We start from the raw sequence: 21,124 nt of genomic DNA on the forward strand, positions 1-21,124 counted from the left end.
ATATTTAGCAGTTGTCTCACAACCGGGAGGGCCCGGGTTCAAAACTAAGTCAATGTACGTGTGCTTCAGCCCTTTGGTAATACATTCTCACTACCAAGTCCCTTGGAGGGGGATCGTTCCCCTGAGGATAACAAGCTAGTTGCGTGAAACTAATTTATATCATTATAAATATTTAACCTTCACCTTCTTTGATCTCTAGACTGCCTTGTCAATAAGCTTATTTGACTAAATGTGAAATTGGCAAGCAAATCATCCAAAGAACAATTGGATGTTAACCACCTTTTTTTGGTGGTATTTGTAGGATGAATTTGGGAATGTGACCGGCAAAGATATGACGGATAGCATTGAAGTTCATGTGAAAGGCAACAATGGAGCTGAGCTGCCTAAACTCCAGGGCAATGAGAGTATGATGCAGTTCCCGTTGAATAAAGGCTTTTGCTTCATACAGGTGAGTCTCGTACAATTCGTTTTTGTCCCCAATTCATCCACCCCTCCTCTTATGGAACAACCACAGTGTTGCCACACTATGTGTAAACTGTGTGGACATTATGTGTTGTCACAGTTTGGAGTTTCAGTCCATGTGGTTTACCACATAGTCCACATAGTCGTACAAATTTAACACAGAGTGATACATATGTACCACAGTGTGGTATGTACTGAACTATGTGTAAACTCTGTGTTCACTATTGTCACCGTGTGGGGTTTCGGATCATGTGTTTTACCACATAGTCGTACAAATTTAACACAAAGTGACACATATTTACCACAGTGTGGTATGTACTGAACTATATGTAAACTCTATGATCACAGTATTGTCACAGTGTGGGGCTCAAATTATGTTGTTTACCACATAGTCGTACATATTTAATACAGAGTGACACATATTTACCCCATTGTGGTATGTACTGAACTATATGTTAAGTCTGTGATCACAGTGTTGGTTTCAAATCATGTGTTTTACCAGATAAACGTTCATATTTAACACAGATTGACACATATTTACCCTAGTGAGGGGTTTGGTTTTCCACATAATCGGTCACATTTCACACACAATGACACATATTTGCAACAGTGTGGTATGTATTTAACTACGTGCAAACTCTGCAATCACAGTATTTTCACATTGTGGGTTTCAGATCATGTGGTCTTCCACATAGTCGTACATATTTAACACAGTGTGCCACATATTTACCACAATGTGGTATTAATCACTATGTGTTAATTTGCATAATGAATACGGGGTGCGTCCAGATCTATGTTTTTATACAATTAATTTATGTGAATTTAAAGCATATTTCTTAATTACTGATGATTTAGTTATAATTCATTTCAAAAGTATTACAAAATAAAAATTGCCAATTATTAGGACATTTTACTACTTTGTATAAATTACATTTGATTAAACATGAATTAGGGAAATATTAACTATGAACTAAAATATATTCAATAAAATACAAGTATATGGAAAGTTGTGGGACACAGAAACAATCCTACTTAGTCCCAATGCCTTTACATTGGAAATTGTAGATACACCAGTGATGCTGTGTTAATTGTTGCCACTTGCAAAATTAATTAGTACAATTGCTACTTATAGCGTAAAGTACTAATTAATTTTATCATCTGGTGTTGATGCCACAGTTTAACAGACTATGTGGTGCGTACCACAGTGTGGTAACGCTGTGGTATACTATGCGGTTGAAACCACAGTGTGGGCCACATGTGATGTTGGGACATGTGGTAACGCTGTGGTGTACTATGTGGTAGATACCATATCGTGGGCCACATGTGATTTTGGGACATGTGGTAACGCTGTGGTGTACTATGTGCAGTCGATACCACAACGTTACCACACTGTGGTACGCACCACATAGTAAACCACAGTGTTACCACATGTCCCAAAATCACAAGTGGCCCACACTGTGCTAACGCATTGTGTTTGACTATATGATACAGAGTGTGGTTCACTATGTGGTAACACTGTGATTTTTTCATAAGGGATCCCCACCCCCTCCCTCTCCTCCCCTCTCTGTCTTTCTCTCTCTCCCTTCCCTTCCTCCCCCTCCTTCTGCTTTCCAAAAAAAAAAATCGCTCAGTGGGGGGGACGGGGGGGGGGGGGGGGGGGGGGGGGGTAGTGAGCACTTTTTTTTTTTTTTGTTCCTCAAAAAATTTTCAATTTGCACCCCCCCCCCCTTGAGCGCCAGGGGGGGGGGGGGCCAACCCCCAAAATCGTAAAAATCACGTGATTTTACATGATTTTTTTCTCAAGGGGGGGGGGGCCGGGCCCCCCGGGCCCCCCCCCCCCTGGATCCGCCACTGCTGCTTTCTCTCCCTCTCCCTTATCTTTCTTCCTCATCCCCTCCCCCTTCCTTCCCCTCCCATTCCTTCCTTCCCATCCCTGTTCTTCCCCTCCCCTAGAAGGTTGCCAACCAATGATAATTACAAACAAGTAAACAGTACGTTTGATGTGTTAACTTGTTGAGGTATGTTAAGTTTTAGAGGTTTGGTCATGAGATAGTTGAACTTTACAGGTAGAATATACTTAAAGGAAAATAAAATGATATTGACTAGAAAATAATTTATTTCATTTTAGAACATCTCAATTCAAGAGAATTCGCCAGGACATGATGGAAGTGAGTACAATTTACACTTCTCATTGAAGAGCAAGGGACCTGAAGTGAAGCCGTACATTCAGCCATTTCTGTTTTGTAATGGTAAGCACAACACGAATATGAAAACACCTGCCTTTGTTGCTTCTTATATAGCGCGTCTCCATTACCTGACCAAATTGCTTTCAGTGTTATATTACCCTGGTCTTTGATTATGGTGCACATTACAGTGCACATTCTCCACTCCCTGAGGAGCACTCTAGCTAGTCACCTTCTTGCAAATGCTAATCCAACCAAAATGACATTCGCATCCTACCAGGTACCCAATTCAAACCTGGGTGGAGAGGAGCAATGTAGATAAAAATGCCTTGCTCAAGGAAATAGTACCCTACAAGGGATCTATTAAGGCAAAGAACTTTACATTTATCATTCAATTAATATATTCATTATTATATAACACCATGTAATACTACTACTACATTTACTTTCTAAAGTAGAAATCATAGTAGTAGTAGTAGTAGTAGTAGTAGTAGTAATAGTAGCATTTTTGTTAGTACAGATTTAGTGAAAACTGAAAGGTTTTCTTTGTGATCGAGTTTTCCACAAGTTTTAACCTTTCACACAACATTTGATACTTAATCACACACCAGAAAATGGTATTCTTTAATTTTGAATGTTGGCTCCTACAGTGGTAACATGTGTTAACTGTTTATGTGTTATGATGGTTTATGATTTAGAAATTGTACTCCTCTTGGGATGAAAATGCCACCCCTCCCCCAAAAGTATTGTTTTGATTTTAGGAATGTAAAATATTGTGCTCGTGATACAAAGTAAGGCATTTCTTACTGATTTTCTTCTGATTTGTGATTTAAAAAATAAAAAAAATTCTTGGATGTTTAATCCATGAAATTAAATTTCTATTCCTGTACCCAGATCCCGCGAAGCAGCAGGAGATGTCTCAGCTGTTGAAGGAGAGAGACACACTCACTGCTTCTATCAAGGCGCACAAAGAGCTGTTTAAAAAGGAACAACAGCATCTACAGATGCTCGAAGGTAACGGCTCACAGGAGCATGTCTAGGATATTTTCAAGAGATTCGAGGGAGGCGGATCAGGGCCCTGTTTCATAAAACTTGATATCAATAACAAGTTACAAGCTACTGTTATAAGCTACTGAAATCAAGCCATCTGATTGGCTGAGAGCAAATTTGTCATAGCAATTTAGCATTTGTCATTGATAACATGTTTTATGAAACAGGGCCCAGATGTGATTCTATGGAGAGAGGAAATGAAAAGGACAAGGATTAAAGAAAAGCTTCATCCAGACCTTTTGCTTACTGCAATATAGCCATTTTTTCTCCGTATAAAAATGATAACCACTCCTTCCTCCAGAACTATCACCTCTGAATAACCACCACAAGAAAGAGTCTCCCCCCCCCCAAACAAAAAACAAAAACAAAAAAAACCAACAGACCATTACCCCTCTCCCTCTCCCATTGTATTTGTATTCATCCGATATTAACAAGTTAAGAAATGTGTTATTCTGTTATTCTATTATGGGACAATCGTTTGCAAAACTTGAATGGAACTTTCCATTATCAAACAATTTCTTAGTTTGTATGCGTGCACTTAATTTGGAAACGAAGTTATTTTGTTTACATACTTTTCTTACAATAAGAATTTAAAAAAAATTTAAGAAGTGTTGTGTACCTCATTTGTGATATGTGTCGTTGTTTTTTAAATGTACTCGTAGGGACTTGCGTATTTAGCGTTTCATTCAATTTTTGTTTGTTTTTTGGACAGAATCTGTTAAGGATGCTGCAAAGAATGAGCTCGAGTTACAAAAAGAGTTGAAACTAGTTGGAGTCCAGGATGCACAGATAGCAACGGTGAGAACACAATGTACTTCACAGGCAGGAATTACCATTAAAGAATTCGCAACATTTTCTTCCCACAACTGGTATCATAAGACTGAATTATTGCACTCCAAGATTCAAGATTCAAATGTTATTGTCCACGTTAAACAAAAATTTTGTTGACCTCCACTGGCATAAGATAACAATAACTAGCATAAAAATACAAGAATATGCACACAACAATATCATCAATTAGATTTACGAACAAATTTTAATACATTACTACAAAGGTATAAAACCAGGCGCTAAAGAAGAGGAGATAGCAGAGTAAGATGATAGACAAATGCCAGAAAGATTGTAATTGAAACAGGAGTGAAGGGTGTGGGTGGGGTCACGCACATTATTGTGAACTTTTAGAAGTCATGCATTTCTCATCTAGCGTACTGATGGGGGGGGGGGGAGGTCTTTTTGGATTACTCGTTGAGAAATTTTCCTTGGTTTTTCTAGCTTTTAGGTGTTTTGCTTTGAGAGAATTCCATACATACACAGAAAGTTGAATGTAAGAATACTTTGAATGAGCGACTGGTAGAAGAGAACTAGAATGCTGTTATCAACTCTGAACTCCTTTAGTTTCCTCAGAAAGTACAATCTTTGGTTTGCTTTACTAACTATAATCTGTGAGTTTTTTCCTTCAATTTAGCTTCTTGTGAACAACTGTTCCAAAGTATTTATGTTCTAAAACCTGTTCAATACAATGATCATGGATAACCAAAGATTCATGTAATTGGGGTTGGGGTGAACGGCGCGACGCGGCGGAATTAAAAAAAAAATTTGTCTTGATTTTCTTTACATTCAGGACCGAATGACGACTATCGCACCAGTCAACAAACTGTTTGACTTGCTCAAAATTAACCCAAGTATCATTCAGTAGAAATCCACTTATGACAGTATCATCTGCATATTTGATTAAATACAATTGGATTATGAAATTTTACATTCACTTGTGTATATTAAAAACAAAGTGGGGGAAATTACACACCCTTGTGGTGTCCCTATACCCAGTGACCTACCACCTGATGTAGTGCAATAGTAGTATTTGCACTTTAACCATTGTGGTCTATCTACAAGAAGGTTATGGATAATCATGGCAACTTTGGGTGGAATATTCAAATTCGGAAGTCTATCAATCATTTGATGTGGTACAATTGTATTGAAAGCGCTTGAAAATTCAATAAAGACCGATCAGACATAGGACTTTGGGTTGGCTCAAGTCTCTTGCTACAGGGATGGCTGTCATTGAAAAGATAGTGAAAGACCATGTCGCAGAAGCTGCTAGTGAATGCTTGTTAAACTAATCTTGAGGTATGGTGATGGAATAACATTTCAAGAGTCTTTTAGATCAAACAAATATCTACAAACTATTAACAAACATGTCTTGGAAATCAGCTTCCCTGGAGAGCACAACTCATATTTGCACTAGGAGAATGAACGCTCTGCTCACGTCTTATTACTAATATCTTAATTTGTGTGCGTGCTACTCAGCTACATTGTATGTATTAGACATTTTCAAAAAAAATGTCTTTTGCACATTTTGAAATATAGCAAATTTCAAAATGGGCAGGTGGAAGAATTGAAATAAATTGAAGTGGTAATAATTATAATGCAAAGAAAGTTGGAAGGGGATTGAAAGCATAGATATATGTAGATGGCCACTTGAGTAAAGCAAATCTTCTTCATACAACAGAAAACTTAATAAAATGAGTAGTTCATGTCAGATTTAGAGGAATAAGAAACTTATGTCAGTTTTCTTCTGTTTCATGTTGAAGAGAAAAGGAGTGGAAGAATTAATGACATCTACTAAAAAAAAAATTGAAGAGAGACCAAGAAGAAAATGCGGGATGCCGCCATACGAGACACGGGATGGTGAAATACTTGGAAAGGTAAGCAAATTAGCATTTATTTACCAATGTGTAGTTTCTGATGTTAGTCTTTTACCTTTTTTTTCATTTATATTAGCCTATTTACTTGTATTATGAATGTTCAGTAACTGTTTAGTAGTGAAATGGAAAAGTGATAACTTGCGTTTTTTGAAGGATGAAATTGCTTGAAAGTCCATTATTCATGTCTTGGTAGCAAGAAGAAAGCTTGATCAAAATAAAGTTTGATGTTACATGTCTCTAATTATCAGTATATAGTCCCACATGTTTATTTACTTGTTATTAACTCTCCCATACTCCACAGGTAGCACACCTGGTTGAGGTAGAAGAAGAGAATGTTGCCTTTGTGTTATCATGGCATATGGCCTATGATATGAACTGCGTCCTCACCACCACAGACGCCAAGGCTGAAGAGGTCTTTGAAAACACAGGAGGGCGTCAACAGGTTCTCTCCATAGAGTCAATCTACAGGAAAGGCCTGACTGAGTGGGACAAGTGAGTGTGCAAACCAGCCTTCAATTCTCATCTTAGTTTCTCCAATATTGCAAGAATGAAGAAGGGTTTGATTCGTATGTATAATACAAATTATAATTAATATTTGTAAAGATAGTAGATAGACAGGTAAAACATACCCTCATTCCGTATCATCTATGCTATTACTTTTATTAGCCTTTTTGTTTTAAAGTTACCTGTTTTAAAGTTACCTGTTTTAAAGTTACCTGGTGTAATTATGCATGCTTTACCCATATGCTGTAGTGGATATATCCTCCCCGAACTCTGTATGAGCTCGTTTTTGATGGGATCTGAATTGTTAAGGCTTGTTAAGATATGACGCGGTAGACCACTGCAAAAAATATGAAGAGTATGACATTTACATAATTTTGTTTAAAGTCACCGTTAACCGTCTCATATTTGAACGAGGCTTAATAACAACAATATAATAATATTCCAAATGTAGCAATAAGAAATAAATCTATTTCTATCAATTTACTTAAGTGTAACAAATAAGTTTCTTAATAGTAAAAAATCCGTTGGAAAGGTTTTCTGTTTTAAGTGCTTTAGGCCAAGGCTGTAGATCCAATTCTGAACAATCCTCTCTGGGGAAAATGTCTTAATTGTTCCCGCGCTGACCTTTCATATCGCGCATTCAGATATGATGCGGCAAAACCTTTGCAGATATATTTATGACTATAAAAGGTTTGATAAGCTTCACTTTTATGTATTTTATAACATGGTTAAGTAAATATGCATAGTACATTTATTGCGCGCAATTAAATTTATATAAACGTTTAAAAATATGCGGCAGATTTTCTTTTAAACGTGGTTCACAATGTCATGTCAACAAGCTTTTACTCCCAAAAGTATTCCTTTTAAACTTTTTTGGTTAACTTACTTTTTGTGTTTTTGGACAGGCCTCTACCGCACATGGGAGTACCCACCCAGCATCGTCGAACCCCATCAGGCAACCCTGTGTATGCAAGGCACCTTTTAAGGTTCACAGGTCATGAAGCCTATTGTAGGATAGGTGAGTAGAGATCACAATAGATGGTCTATTCTATGAAAAGAAATCTTTTTCCAAAAAGATATGATAGTTTCAATAGCAGGGACATTGCAATAATGTAAGCATTAACTGTGCACAAAACAGAATATAATACCTTGATTAATGCATTTGCCTCCCCCTCCACCAACCCAGTCCTAGAGATAGATGGATGCCGAGTGTATTATTCTTGAACTAGTAGAATTAGTATTGACAGTTGCATTTATTGTAGTGATAGCAGTAGCAGAGCCTATTTCATACTTCAGGGGTTAGGGTAACTGAATGACATTTACGTGTACCTCAAATGACTGAGAGGTTTAGCAAATTTTGGTTTAAGTTCGGAATTTGACAAAATATGTCAGTAATTGCCTGCAGAGTAATTGTCCCCCAAGCATGTGTCATAGAAGTCAATTTTTTTATGGAGCTTTAACGTAGAGATGGGTTTAAAGCAGCAGTGTCTTCATATACCATGACAATTGTTCAATCATTTTTTTTTTACAATGCAATTTATATATTTCCTATTTTTTTTTGTACAGCCTTCAGTCTCTTGCTACACGATACCGTACTCTTAGATACACTGATAGACGCAAAAGCATACAGACAGTCAGTAAGTGTTTAGGGATGTTTTATTCTTCATTCTGATGTTTTTGATCGTGTTTAGGGTGGTATGACAGTAGGCTAAGGAATCTCATCACATTGCAAGAATAAAACAGTAAATGCCTGTTATTTCTGAAGATATCACTGTAAAAAATTGTCCTACGTCACCTTATTCCAGTGCAAAAAAAAGATACTGACTTTGCTTTGAAATGCTTAAGAATAAGAGTAATTAATTACCATATACACTGTCCGACTTGGTCATAAAGGTGGAATAATTATTTTTACCCCAATTTATGGAATGATTTTGACAATGATTTATTCCTAACAGATCTAGACAATAGTATACATTCTCAGATTTTATTAAATAATAATTTGTGAGTGTTTGTTTTGCGTAACTGCTAAAGATTGTGTGTGCTACTATGCTAATCAACTAGGGGACCTACGTCCTTAAATTAAAACTGACAGTAATGAGGACAAATGCATCACATCGGCACGGTCTTGGACCTTTTGTGCCCTTTTGTGAGGCATTAATCCGCATTACTGTCAGTTATGACTTATGAACGTACATGTACGTACATGAGAATTATATAAGAATGTATATTATTTTCTAGATCTATTAGGAATAAATCGTTGTCAAAATCATTCCATAAATTGGAGTAAAAAACAATTATTTCACCTTTTTGACCAACAGTGTACATTTTCTGTAAATCCTAGCTGCATCAAACATGCATGCAATATATGTAGCTGAATACATGTTTATTTGAATGAAGATCAAAAATTGTTATGGATCTCAAAGTGTAAACCATGTTTCATACCATAAGGTTCTCTGTCTTCTCTCTCTTCAGATTGTGAATTACATCCCCTGCCCCACGCTCCTCACTCGCAAAGGCGACTGTATTCGTGGCAACGGAAAGTTCGGAGGACTTGAGAACCATTGTCCGTTAGACCTTCGGGGACGCGTCTTTGGTGAACCTCCTCCCAAACAGTTAAAATCACTGGAGAAGCAGATGGGTGAGTCCTCATAGAGAGCTAGAGTGTACAGTCTCAACTGATCAATTAATTGTCTTTTTGACAAGATCACCTGTCTAACAGTGCTTAGGCCGATGCCTTTGAGAGATAAAATTTATCCTAATTGATTTTCAAACTACATTTGGGTTCTTAATCATTTGTGACACTGTATAATTATGAGAGCCAGGCAATGTCAATGTTGTGATTGCTTAATTGGAGGATTTGTAATCATTGTGGATCAGTTGCAACTCTTTGATAAGACGGGCCCAGGCATGTTGACTTGCAAAATCCTTTTCCTAGACAGTTGAAACAGAGGATAAGACTAATTTTGAGCCTAATACCTTTCAAAAAATATTGTATATCTGCATGTATGTTTTTCCATTATTTTACAGGACTTATAACGCAACTCTAGTACTCGTTATGTGACCATTTCCCTACAGCTCTTAAAGATTTTATTGCAAATTAATTCAGAATTTCAATCAGATTCAGATAAAGTATCAACTGCATTAAATATCCTTTGGAAATTTTGAATCATGAGCAAATTTACAATTTTGCTCTTAATATGATACAGAAATCCTGGAGCAGATCATGCATGCCATGGAGAGTCGTGAGCTGATTCAAGTCGAATACAATGACCAGGAGGCGGCCCTAAGATCAGGGGATATGGTTACCAAGCAGCGGGATTGCCAGGAGGATGAGGAACAGCTTGGTCTCATCAACCAGAAAATCAGTAAGTCCGAATATTTCAGAATTGACATCAGTAGATCAGCTCGCAGTTGGTGCATGTCTTCTGGATTTTCTGCAGTAGAGGTGTCGTAGTCTAGTGGATACGTCGTCGGACTGTCGATCACGCGGTCCGTGGTTCACATCCCGCAGCAGCACTGATGTCCTTTGGCAATCTGTTAATCTACATTTGCCACTCTCCACCCAGGTGTTACATGCCTACCGGTAGGAAATATTTGTTTGGATACTGGGAGCATCAAAAACGGTAGCAGAGCCGGGGTAATTTTTGGAACACCTTGAGCACATTGTGTGATGGATAAATGCGCTATATCAACATTTATTATTATTGTAATCATTATTTTGTCATAAAGGACCAAAAATGTTCTTAGATTTGTTCAATAGATCCAAATTAGTACTTTCTTTTAAATAATCACACCGAACGTGATGAAGGTGGAAGATTACTTCTGCGCTTGCTTGGAATTTCCGGCACTGAGCGCGCCAAGTACTTGCTCATACACTTAACTGTGGAAGTGACAACAGACACACGTCACATTGTTAAAGTTTAGTGTCACATTTACGTAATTAACTGGAACCGAATTTCTCACCATTTAATGGACAAGTTTTTTGGAAGTTTGTTAATCGTTGATGTTTTGAGGAAGGTTTGATGTCACACATATGTGAAACTACATGAATAAAACTCGCAGATCTTTCTTCCAGCATGACCGGTGTGGTCTCAAAGTATTTAAAACCCAATTTTGTCAATGCATCAATTTAGAACATTTAAGTTAAACATTCAGTGAACATTTTATTTTGTAAGTACATTTGCTCTAGTCAATGCTAAGCAGGGAATATAGCTAACCATGCTAAGTCATTGTATTGATCAGTTAACGTGGCTTATCATTGGTTTATAGACTTGGTGAATATTGTTATTATTTCTGTGTCTCTACTGTCTCTACCCCTTCGTCCTCGATCATAGAATCGGCTGAAGCTTCAAGCACAGATCATTCTCCGATTCCAATGTCCATCACATCTTCCAACTCAAGTGGGCAGTCCACGTCCAGAGGAACGACAAGACGGTCAGCACCCTCTGTGCCAGAGGCTCCTCCAACCAAAAGAAGGAAACCCTAATTGTATGACCCTCCCCCTTCAGCTGTGATGTGTTTGCTTCATACACCCGGTCCCCTCTCCACCAAGTGCTCTCCACCATTCCACACTGCCAATGTTTATACTTCAATACCTATATGAAGCACAGTAAACGTCATTTGTGTGTTCAAGATTGTCTATAAGATTTGTATTCGAAACTCAAGTTCTTGTAAAAAATTGTGGGCATACCACCTTTATGTAGATTGATATAAAGTAACACTGTTCTGGCTTTGAGCAAACACTGTCTTTTAGTGATCTTTCCAGATATCTGCAAATGGTCGACACTTACCCTTGAGTACGAACAGCCCATGGCAGCCATCTTGTGCTGAATGTTGTTTGGATGTGTGATGATGTATTCTGAAATGTGGAAAAAATAAATAGAATAATGATATTACCTCATTTCCTCCTTTCTAACTCATTTTTTTTCTCTGTCTCTCTTGCTCTCTTCTTTTATTTTGTTGTTTGTTTGTTTTGTTTTGTTCTTTAAAATCTATTTTTTTATTCAGGATAGACTTTGTGTATGTGTGTGTGCGCGATGTAAATACCAATTAATATCGTGAACCTCCATGCGTGCTTCTGTTATATGTACTTTGACTGGGGACTAGGGTCATGGGGGTAATATGATAGTGCCTTATCTGTGTACATATCATAGTTAAAGATATTTATAGCAATTAAGTATCCAATAGTCGGAAAGGATTACTTAAATCAAAGTTACAGGCATTGAATAATGATTAGCCATTAAGTTATTGTCAGTTTTATCATCCACTAAACAAATGGACTTTTGAATATGACATGATAAACCAACCATTTTGTCTCTCTGTTTTAGTAGGAACATAGATTTTAGTAGTCACATCCAATAAAAATATTTTAAATTGTAGAAGGAAAAAGACTAATTCCCTCATGGATTTATTTTTTAGGTAAACATTAATTTGTTGTAAAAAAAAAGATGTATAAATTGTATGGTATTACTTTTTGTCACTTGTCAATATATGCATAGTCGGAGAGCATCTTCGAATTTTAGTGTTACAAATTATAGATGCATATCTTTAATAGATTTTATCTATATTTCAACATTTGACGGATTTTGTTTTGATGTATATATAATTCCTAATCAACACTGTCTGGGTTTTAATTGAACCATTGTTTAACTTACAAGCTAGAGAATGACACATGTTTATGAAATTGTAATCATTCATCTTTTCATACAATTTTAAAACACATGGATGAAATATAAACCTGAAATAACTTATGCAAATAGGCAAATAAGACTGACGTTTAAAACAATAGTCATAACTGAGCTGATAATATGAGCTATCTTGTCATTTTGAACCAAATAATTAAATTTAGACTTTCGTTCCTTTGGTATAAACTTGATAATGCATATTACCAATCTTTGTAATTTGTCATCATTACTAACACAAATGATGCATGTGTAGATGTGTTACTATCATTCCTTTAAAAGAATCACTTATAGGTACATTTCTTTTATGTACACATGTTATTTTCTTTTTCTTAAAAAATTGAAAACATTCTATGTCGATCGCACCATAATGGTGTTGTTCTACAAATCAGCAATTGAAAGTATCATCGCGTTTGATTGTGTAGTATGGTACATGTGTTGTCGTAAAGGAGACTTCCCCATGTTGATTAAAATCATCAGACAGGTGGAGAAGATAATAAGACGAGAATTAAACCTTAGAGATCTATGCCGAAATAGGAAAGTAGAAAAAGCAAAATCCATCCTAATGAATAATCAGCATCCCTTGAACGAAAACTATGTTTGAGATCAGCTAGCTGTCGGACAAATCGGCTCTAAAACTCATTTGTACCTAGCTCTATACGAATATTAAATGAGCAGGTAATATATAGGGAAATTTAAAAAAAATGATACCTTTACATAACAATAGTAATATTAATACAATAATCAGGGGTGATAGTGAGCACTAAAAGAAGAAAAAAAAAGTGTTTTTCCTCAACTACCCCCCCCCCCCCCTTGAGGAAAAAAAAAAAAGGATTCGGGGAGTAAAACAAAATGGCATCTAACATCATATACCCCCCCCCCTTTAAATAAGAAAATTGAGAAAAAAGGAAAAATAAGAAAACTCGGGTAAATAAGAAGAAAACGGGAAGATAGGGGTAAAAATCAGGGGGAAATGAAATTTTTAAAAAAAGAGAAAAAAACGGGAAAATAAAACGAAATCGGGTAATTATCAGGCCTGATTAATGATAATAATATAATGATGATGGTATTACTGACGATAATAACAATAAAGCAATTATAATAATGCAATACCCCCGGTACATTATTGTAAAAACTTTTCCTCATTCCACCTCTCGTGTTAAACATGTATATTATTTTCGATGTATGACTATATCTTTGATTGTTAATTGTATTGTATTGTATTGTATTATTTATTCGGCACTTTCAAGAAATATAACAATTTAACAATATAAACATGGTAAATACAAAATTGGAATGACAACGAATGTGCAAATACAAATTGCTATGTTTTTGTTTTCTGTTCACTCAAAAATATTTTATTGAATTTTTGTATGAGTGTATATCTTATATAAATATGTGTTTCGTAATACCATGTACACACTAAGAAAAAATAGTGCAACTATACACCTTTAGGGATTCAAACCGATGCAACAATAGCAGCACCTTTAGGGGTTAAATCCTGCACCCTTTTTAAAGGTGCAATCCTGCACCCTTTAAAAGGGTGCCTGATTGAACCTTTTAAGGGACATGGGTACCCTTTATGGTTCAATCCTGCACCTTTAGGGATTCAAACCGATGAAACAATAGCAGCACCTTAAGGGGTTAAATCCTGCACCCTTTTTAAGGGGACGTAGGTACCCTTAATGGTTCAATCCTGCTCCTTTAGGGGTGCAAACCGATTCAATAGCAGCACCTTAAGGGGTTCAACCCTGCACCCTTTAAAAGGTGCAATCCTGCACTCATCATCGAGGAATACTTGTGACATTTGCTCGTACACAAATACATATTAAACATACATGATGTTTCTTGGTTAGTAATCATATAATCAATATATATATTGCTAAAACGTGAATGTAATTGTAACATGATCAGAAAAAATAATCTATTGGTTAATGATTGCCGAAGGAAAATACAAATCACAAAATTGATGTGCATTGTCATAATTTGCTTAACAAATCATATGATAAATGTATTTTTAAGTGAACACGTGGACAGAGATCATGAATATGCATGCAATATGCAAACTTTTATTTTGCACCCTTTTTTAGTCGTTAGGGTTCATTTTTGTGGGAAGGGTGCAAAATCTTATATTGCACCCTTTCTTGAACACCTTTTCCTTCCATAGGGTTCATTTTTATGTAAAAGGTGCAAACTCTTATTTTGCACCCTTTTTGCACCCTTTTTTCTTAGAGTGTAACACAACGAATTTCCATTGTTAAATGGACAATAAACATGAACCTTATAAACCTATTCGGATTTATAATGATGATAAAATCAATAAACTGCACATGTCTGCAACAAAGCAAACATCTACAAGTCTCTGTGTCTTTATATTTAACATATATCTGTACACAATAAAATCAGGAAATGTCTGTGTTTGTCTGTTCGAAACTCCCCTTCCCGGCAGGGAATGATCAGGGTCTGGCAATCCAGGGCAACATCACTTCTGGAGCTACTGAGTGGCTCTGTTTGAACAGGGTCGGCAGCTGTTTCAGTATCAACGTTAGAGTGTTCAGCATCAAGGCAACGGTTCCCCATCGTACAAGATCCAATTGCTGGGTGCGTTTCTTTTTGGCTTGAATGCTGTGCTTGATCTGGCTGAGCCTCTGTGGACTATAGGCTGTTGATTACTCACTTATTATCGATTGACGGCTGTAACTAGGCTTCTCTTGCTAGAGTAAAGTGTCTCATATGGTCCACGTAGCAACGTACTTGTCTACCATATTCTAACTCTATGGTATACATTTAAAAAGAGATTGTGGAGATCACCTTTCCTCTTAGCCAGGTTGGTTCACTGGCCTTGGTGTATGCAGAATGATGTCTACTTTCTGAGGAAGTGGGCTTATACTTTGCTCAGGCGCGGATCCAGGGGGCCGAGCGGGCCTTCCCCCCCCCCCCCGCCCCCGCAAAAAGAGAGAGAGAGAGAGAGAGAGAGAGAGAGAGAAGAAAAAGAAGGGGAGGAAAAGGGAAAGAGGAGCGAAAGGGAAAGAAAGAAAAGGAAGAAGAAAAGAAGGGGGAAGAAGGAGATCGGGAGCCGAAAGGGCATTCCCCCCCCCCCCATCAATAAAATAAGAGAGAAGGAAGGAAAGGGAAAGAAAACGGAAAAGACGAGATAAAGGGAAGGGAAAAAAGAGGAAGAAGAAAAAGATATCAGTTGCAATTTTCCCGCCAATAACGTGTGGATCGGGGGGGGCGAAAAACCTTTCTCTCCCCCCCCCCAGCTAACCTAAAAGAGAGAGAAGGGAAGGGGAAGGGAAAGAGGAGAGAAAGAGGAAAAGTAGAGGAGATCAGTAGAAATTTAATCGCCAACACGATGTAGATCTAGGGGGGGGGGGGGCTCAGGCATAGGCATCCCCCAATACAATTCGATACCGGTGATTTACAAAATTGTGGTGACACTGGCAGGACACTAATTGGCATGTCTGTACAGGGGCTGAGCCCCCAGAAGCTCAGGGGTTTTAGGCATTAGATTACCGTCAAATTAGCACTCAGGGGCCCGCCTTAGGGCCCTAGGTTGAAGTCCGGGGGTAGCACTCCCCGAAGCTCGGGGTTTTTGGCATTTAATCATGGTCAGATGAGCATTATTTTGTGACGCTGACAGGTCACTATTCTTTCTTTCTTTCTATTTCTTTTTAATATACTTTTTTTAAGTGAGGGAGCTCGAGGCCCCCGAGATCCCCGGGGTGGCTAGGGGATCGACTGCATCAGCTCCCCCCCCCCCCCCCCACCCCCGAGATATTAAAGTGCTGGAATTCAAGCAACCATCGCTTGAAATTCGGGCATCGGGGGCACCGCGTAGTCTCAAGACACAATCGGGACAAGGGGTACTCGAATATTGCATTTTTCTGAAAAATGAAGAAACTGAAAAGATGTCAGCCAGCTCCTCGCAAAAATGTGCCCGTACGTCCATGGGTATTTATAATGTGCTTAAAAACAAACAAACGGCCGAGTACCCAGTGGTAACTCATCTTTACTACGATAACTCACAGTCTGTTTTTAAAATTGAGTTAATTTATTTTTTTGGTTAAACTGCTAAAGATTTACTTTTATTGTCAACGTAAAACCCCCTTTCCCCTACAATAATTTTAGTTAGAGCAACATTGTTATCCATTCAAATATATGGACGGAGGAATTGGGTACGGAAATGTAGTCGATTGGGAATATAGCTTTTTGATGACGTTCAATTTGATGCACTGAATATGAACCAGAAAAAGTATCACAAGCAAGCAAACAAAGCAAAACGAAAATAAGTCACCCCCCCCCCCCAAACAAAAAATAAATAAAAAAATGAATAAAAATAAATAAATAAATAAATAAATAAACTACAAATATTTTGCATAAAATGTGAGCCAACACGCAAAGCGCTTGGTATTATTTTGTTGAAGGAGGCCAAAACGGGTTCATTGGATTAAAAACAATATTCGGGTCTGCAACTGCAGACTATGGACAAGTCCTTTTGGAACCGTGTGCAAAATTGCATAAACTGCATAGTATAGTCTTTATCGCATACACATACAGTATGCCCATGATCAGAACTACTCCTACTAATAACTACTAGTAATAATAATAATGATAATGATAATAATATGGTAATGATATTAACAATAATAACAAAAACAATAATGATATTTCAATATCACTTTATTAACGCTCCTGTTTATTAACACATTGTAATGATTATTTCCATTTGTATTACCTGCCATGAACGATGTCCCAGTCATGTTTTGTCATGTATGTTTCTTTTTTAGTTTTGTTTGTATATGTTATCCTCTTAACTACTGTTCGGGGAACTATGCCTCTACAAGGCCATATGGTCTTATTTTCTAGTTCCCTATTTTCATTTTCTTATATATTGCGAATGCTTATCATTGTATATACATTTGTATTGTTTTTATTGAAAATAGAAATGAATAAAATGAATTGAATTGAATTGAATTGAAGTACTAATAGTACATAGTAGCACAGAGAAAAAGCCCATGCCATATACTCTTTTGTAATACAATGATGAAAATAAATTTAATGATAATATGCCTTATAATGAGAAAAAGAAAAAGGAAAATAAAGAGAAGAAAATTCATAACGTGTCTTTTCTTAAGAACATGTAGGCTCTAAAGCTATGCCTACTGAAGCAATATGAGCACGGTAGAGTATGCAATAATAATTTTGCTACAAAAGATTTGCTTTGGCAAAAGATGTCAATGTAGCTCAATTCAACAGAAACGATAACATCACTTACGATTCACAAACCAGGAATATGAAAATGTAATAGCTAAGACTGACATATAAAATAAAAGTTAACTATTCGCATGATGATTCAGAATTTTAGACTTCCGAAGTAATCGGTGAGTGTACCTTATTTAAAGGCTAAATCTGTAGACCACCGAGTGCATCAATCTAATACGATCATCCACAGTTTGTGTGCAGAGCGGATACTAGTCTAGCAGATAAGCCCCTTCATCAATATTTGAAAGAATCACATCCAATATGTATTCAATTAAAAAATACAAGTAAAAATAGTCGATACAAAATATTTGGATGTGTATTGCAGACGTAACCTTTATAATTTCCGTTAATCCTTATTTAGTTTTATGCACTCGGAACGTGAGACCGCACGCACAGGTCTGCTCTATATACAAGGATAGTCACTGGGCATGGTGCGGTATTACAAAGTCCATGGGTATATGAATATTCATTATGTTATTGTGTGCACTCGGGGCACCACAAAAAAAGCTGCGGCTCGAGTGCAAATTTCGACGCTCCTGTATTCACAAATGACAGAAAATAAAAAGAACATTTCTAGAGGATTAATTTTCATTAATCTCAACATTATCAGGGATGACATAAATATTGGAGTTAGGTCTGATGATCTAAATATTAAATAAACATTTATATATCTTTAAGGTCGCATGTACTGTATGTAGTTTGGGTTATGGTTAAAACAAATCCTGATCAGTTTTAAGCACAATCAAATAATGACAGACTATAACAAAACGTTAACAAAAAACTAACATAATTATATCAACAGTAAATGCGAGTCGGGGAGGGGCTTCTTTTTTGAAGGGCTTCCTGGACGGTCGATTTGGGAAAAACAATGCACATTTTGGGGGAAATTTGTAATTGGATGTATTCTATGTGAGTTTATGCAGCTGTTAGTATTTTTTTACAAAGGAAAATGGGCACGTGTCAAAGTAAAACGTGTCACACCTCTCATATGTGAATTGGGGCAATTATCAGAGGTGAAGGGGCGCTTTTCAGAGGTAGTAATTACGAGGCACTAACCAGAGATGATAAGGGGCATTTACGATAATGGAACAAGGAAACGTGTTGCAATGGAAAAGGAGCACTCAGACGGTCAAAGGAAAATGAGTGCTTATCAGATTTTGATAGGGGTATTATTTTATCAGAGGTGAAATGGGGCATTTATGAGAAAGATAAGGGGCTTTTATTTTTTAAGATAGGGGGGGGGGGGGTACTTATCAAATTAAAAACTAGGGCGCTTAATAAAAAGGAAAAGGGGCACATGTCAAAATAAAAGGTCACTTATTAGCAGGGGAAGGGGCACTACTTGCGAAGAAAGAGGGTCACTCGTCAAAATAAAATAAAATGGGGCACATTTCCTCTGTAAATAGGGGCACATTGAGGGTACCTGAACAAATTTGGGGGCTGCGCACCACTGATGCCCCTCGAGAGTGCCACCTCTGATTAATTAACAATTTCAGCAATTCAATATACCCTGAGGCCAGATGATATCCAAAACGTACAAAGACACTTTCAGTGCATGATACTGATATTCCATGAATAGTACTCATTATATTCGATGTAACTCCTCACGGAAGGCTACTGTATATCTACACAGGGTTTGCATGACCGGGAGGGGTATAGGCCTACTCCAGACCCACTCCAGGTTCAAAATACTAATAGAGGGGATCGAGGCACTTGATCTCTTGGCTTGCGACTCTCTGAATTAATTTCATCTTAGAATAATCAACTTTCATTACATTTCGACAAATTAACCACAACTACCCTTTTTCCGAATAACGTATTATTCCAGCCTGAAATAGAAGTTGCATTGAAATATTTAAGTGTTCTTCATACAGTCCGAAGCCCAAAGCCACTTGGAAATGGTGATTCATAACATACAGGCATTAAGAAAAGTTTATTTTTTGTTCGAGCTTCGGCTAAAAAGAATTTTAGAAAACAAGGGCAGTTCAACATTATTTATCCATCTAGAAGCCACACAAAGCCGGTCACATGATTCAACCCAGCCAAACTCGGAAAAGCTGCCCGCACGTACTGAACGTGTCACATATCTAAATAATCTTGAATATTCAATAGTTGTTTGATTATTCGTGTGAAATAATGAGGGCGAGCATGCAAGCGCTACTCGAGTGCAAACCTAACCCCCTCTAGTCTCTTCTTAAGGTGTTTTAATCTTTATCACAAAGTATGACAGAAAAAAGATCACAATCATTGTTGTACCCCGGGAAGGCGAAATTTGTGAAAACTTTTAAACATTATTCATTTATGCTCCATTTTATGTATTTCGTGTGAATCAATGAGTTATAACCATACAGGCCGACCCCATAGTGCAAACTCTATATCCTATCGTCTCCACTCGAGGCGTTTTGATTCTATTATTAAGAGATATGATCAGTGATATCGAACCTTCTTCACTGGTATTGGAGGAGGACGGTATATAGTGACACGTGAACTTTGAATGGTGTGTTGTGTCTGTACATGGGCCGGGGGGGGGGGGGGGGGGTCATATCGTACATAGTTATCGGTATGGTTTTGTTGTTGCCCGGGGTTGATTTGTTCTTGTAGTGGTTGTTGGTTATGTTTTAATTTATCATATGATTAGGAGCGTAAGCCTTGAGATCGTGTACATGTCAGTACCATATCAATTACATGCCTATATATTTTTGTCACTGTGCTACATGATTTTGAAATACTTTATGGAATCTTTACGTTTTAAAGCTTATCTGTACTAGTTTATAGGAGGGATTAGACCACACTGGACACGTTGTTATCTCATCAACTCAGCTCTTATTTAACATAAGAAAAAGAGGATCACGGGGGACCAATGGTCACCGATTAGGCAATGTTTTCTATAAAGAAGGAGCAAGTATACCAGTAGGACAGTGTGGCTTTAAAAGATTTTGACACAAAGTTGACAGTGTTACCTTTATCATTCAATTTCGTACTGTTTCACCAACACTTTTTTCTTTTAGGCAAACGTTGGGGGGTGGGGGGGGGGGGGGGAGGGGAAAGCATCCCCGGCGCTTCTTTTTAAATACCGCTTTTGCTTCCCTTCCATATATACACAGCCTGTCATCACCATTCCTGATAGGAGCGTATGCAAAACTAGAAACGCCCATATAGATTGAGCTCTCCACACCGCTAACAATCTAGTGCATAATACGTGATGTGTTTACCTATTTGTTTGCACACGGATCTTGGAGTGAAAACACATAAAAACCCGAATTTCACCAGGTTT

General features: G+C 37.4%; 1 protein-coding gene across 1 annotated transcript; it reads left to right on the forward strand.

The window, feature by feature from the left end:
- Positions 1-301: 301 nt before the first annotated feature.
- LOC115919936 (structural maintenance of chromosomes flexible hinge domain-containing protein 1-like) lies at positions 302-12,791 on the forward strand. The gene is made up of 11 exons (XM_030974663.1): positions 302-448; positions 2,591-2,711; positions 3,540-3,659; positions 4,408-4,493; positions 6,287-6,400; positions 6,702-6,892; positions 7,810-7,922; positions 8,471-8,541; positions 9,377-9,542; positions 10,111-10,269; positions 11,239-12,791. Exons 1-11 carry the CDS (start codon positions 332-334, stop codon positions 11,388-11,390), a joined length of 1,410 nt encoding a protein of 469 aa, XP_030830523.1. The 5' UTR covers positions 302-331; the 3' UTR covers positions 11,391-12,791.
- Positions 12,792-21,124: the final 8,333 nt, after the last annotated feature.

The sequence above is a fragment of the Strongylocentrotus purpuratus genome, unplaced genomic scaffold, assembly GCF_000002235.5.
Source record: "Strongylocentrotus purpuratus isolate Spur 01 unplaced genomic scaffold, Spur_5.0 spur5_scaffold_7, whole genome shotgun sequence".
NCBI lineage: Eukaryota > Metazoa > Echinodermata > Echinoidea > Camarodonta > Strongylocentrotidae > Strongylocentrotus > Strongylocentrotus purpuratus.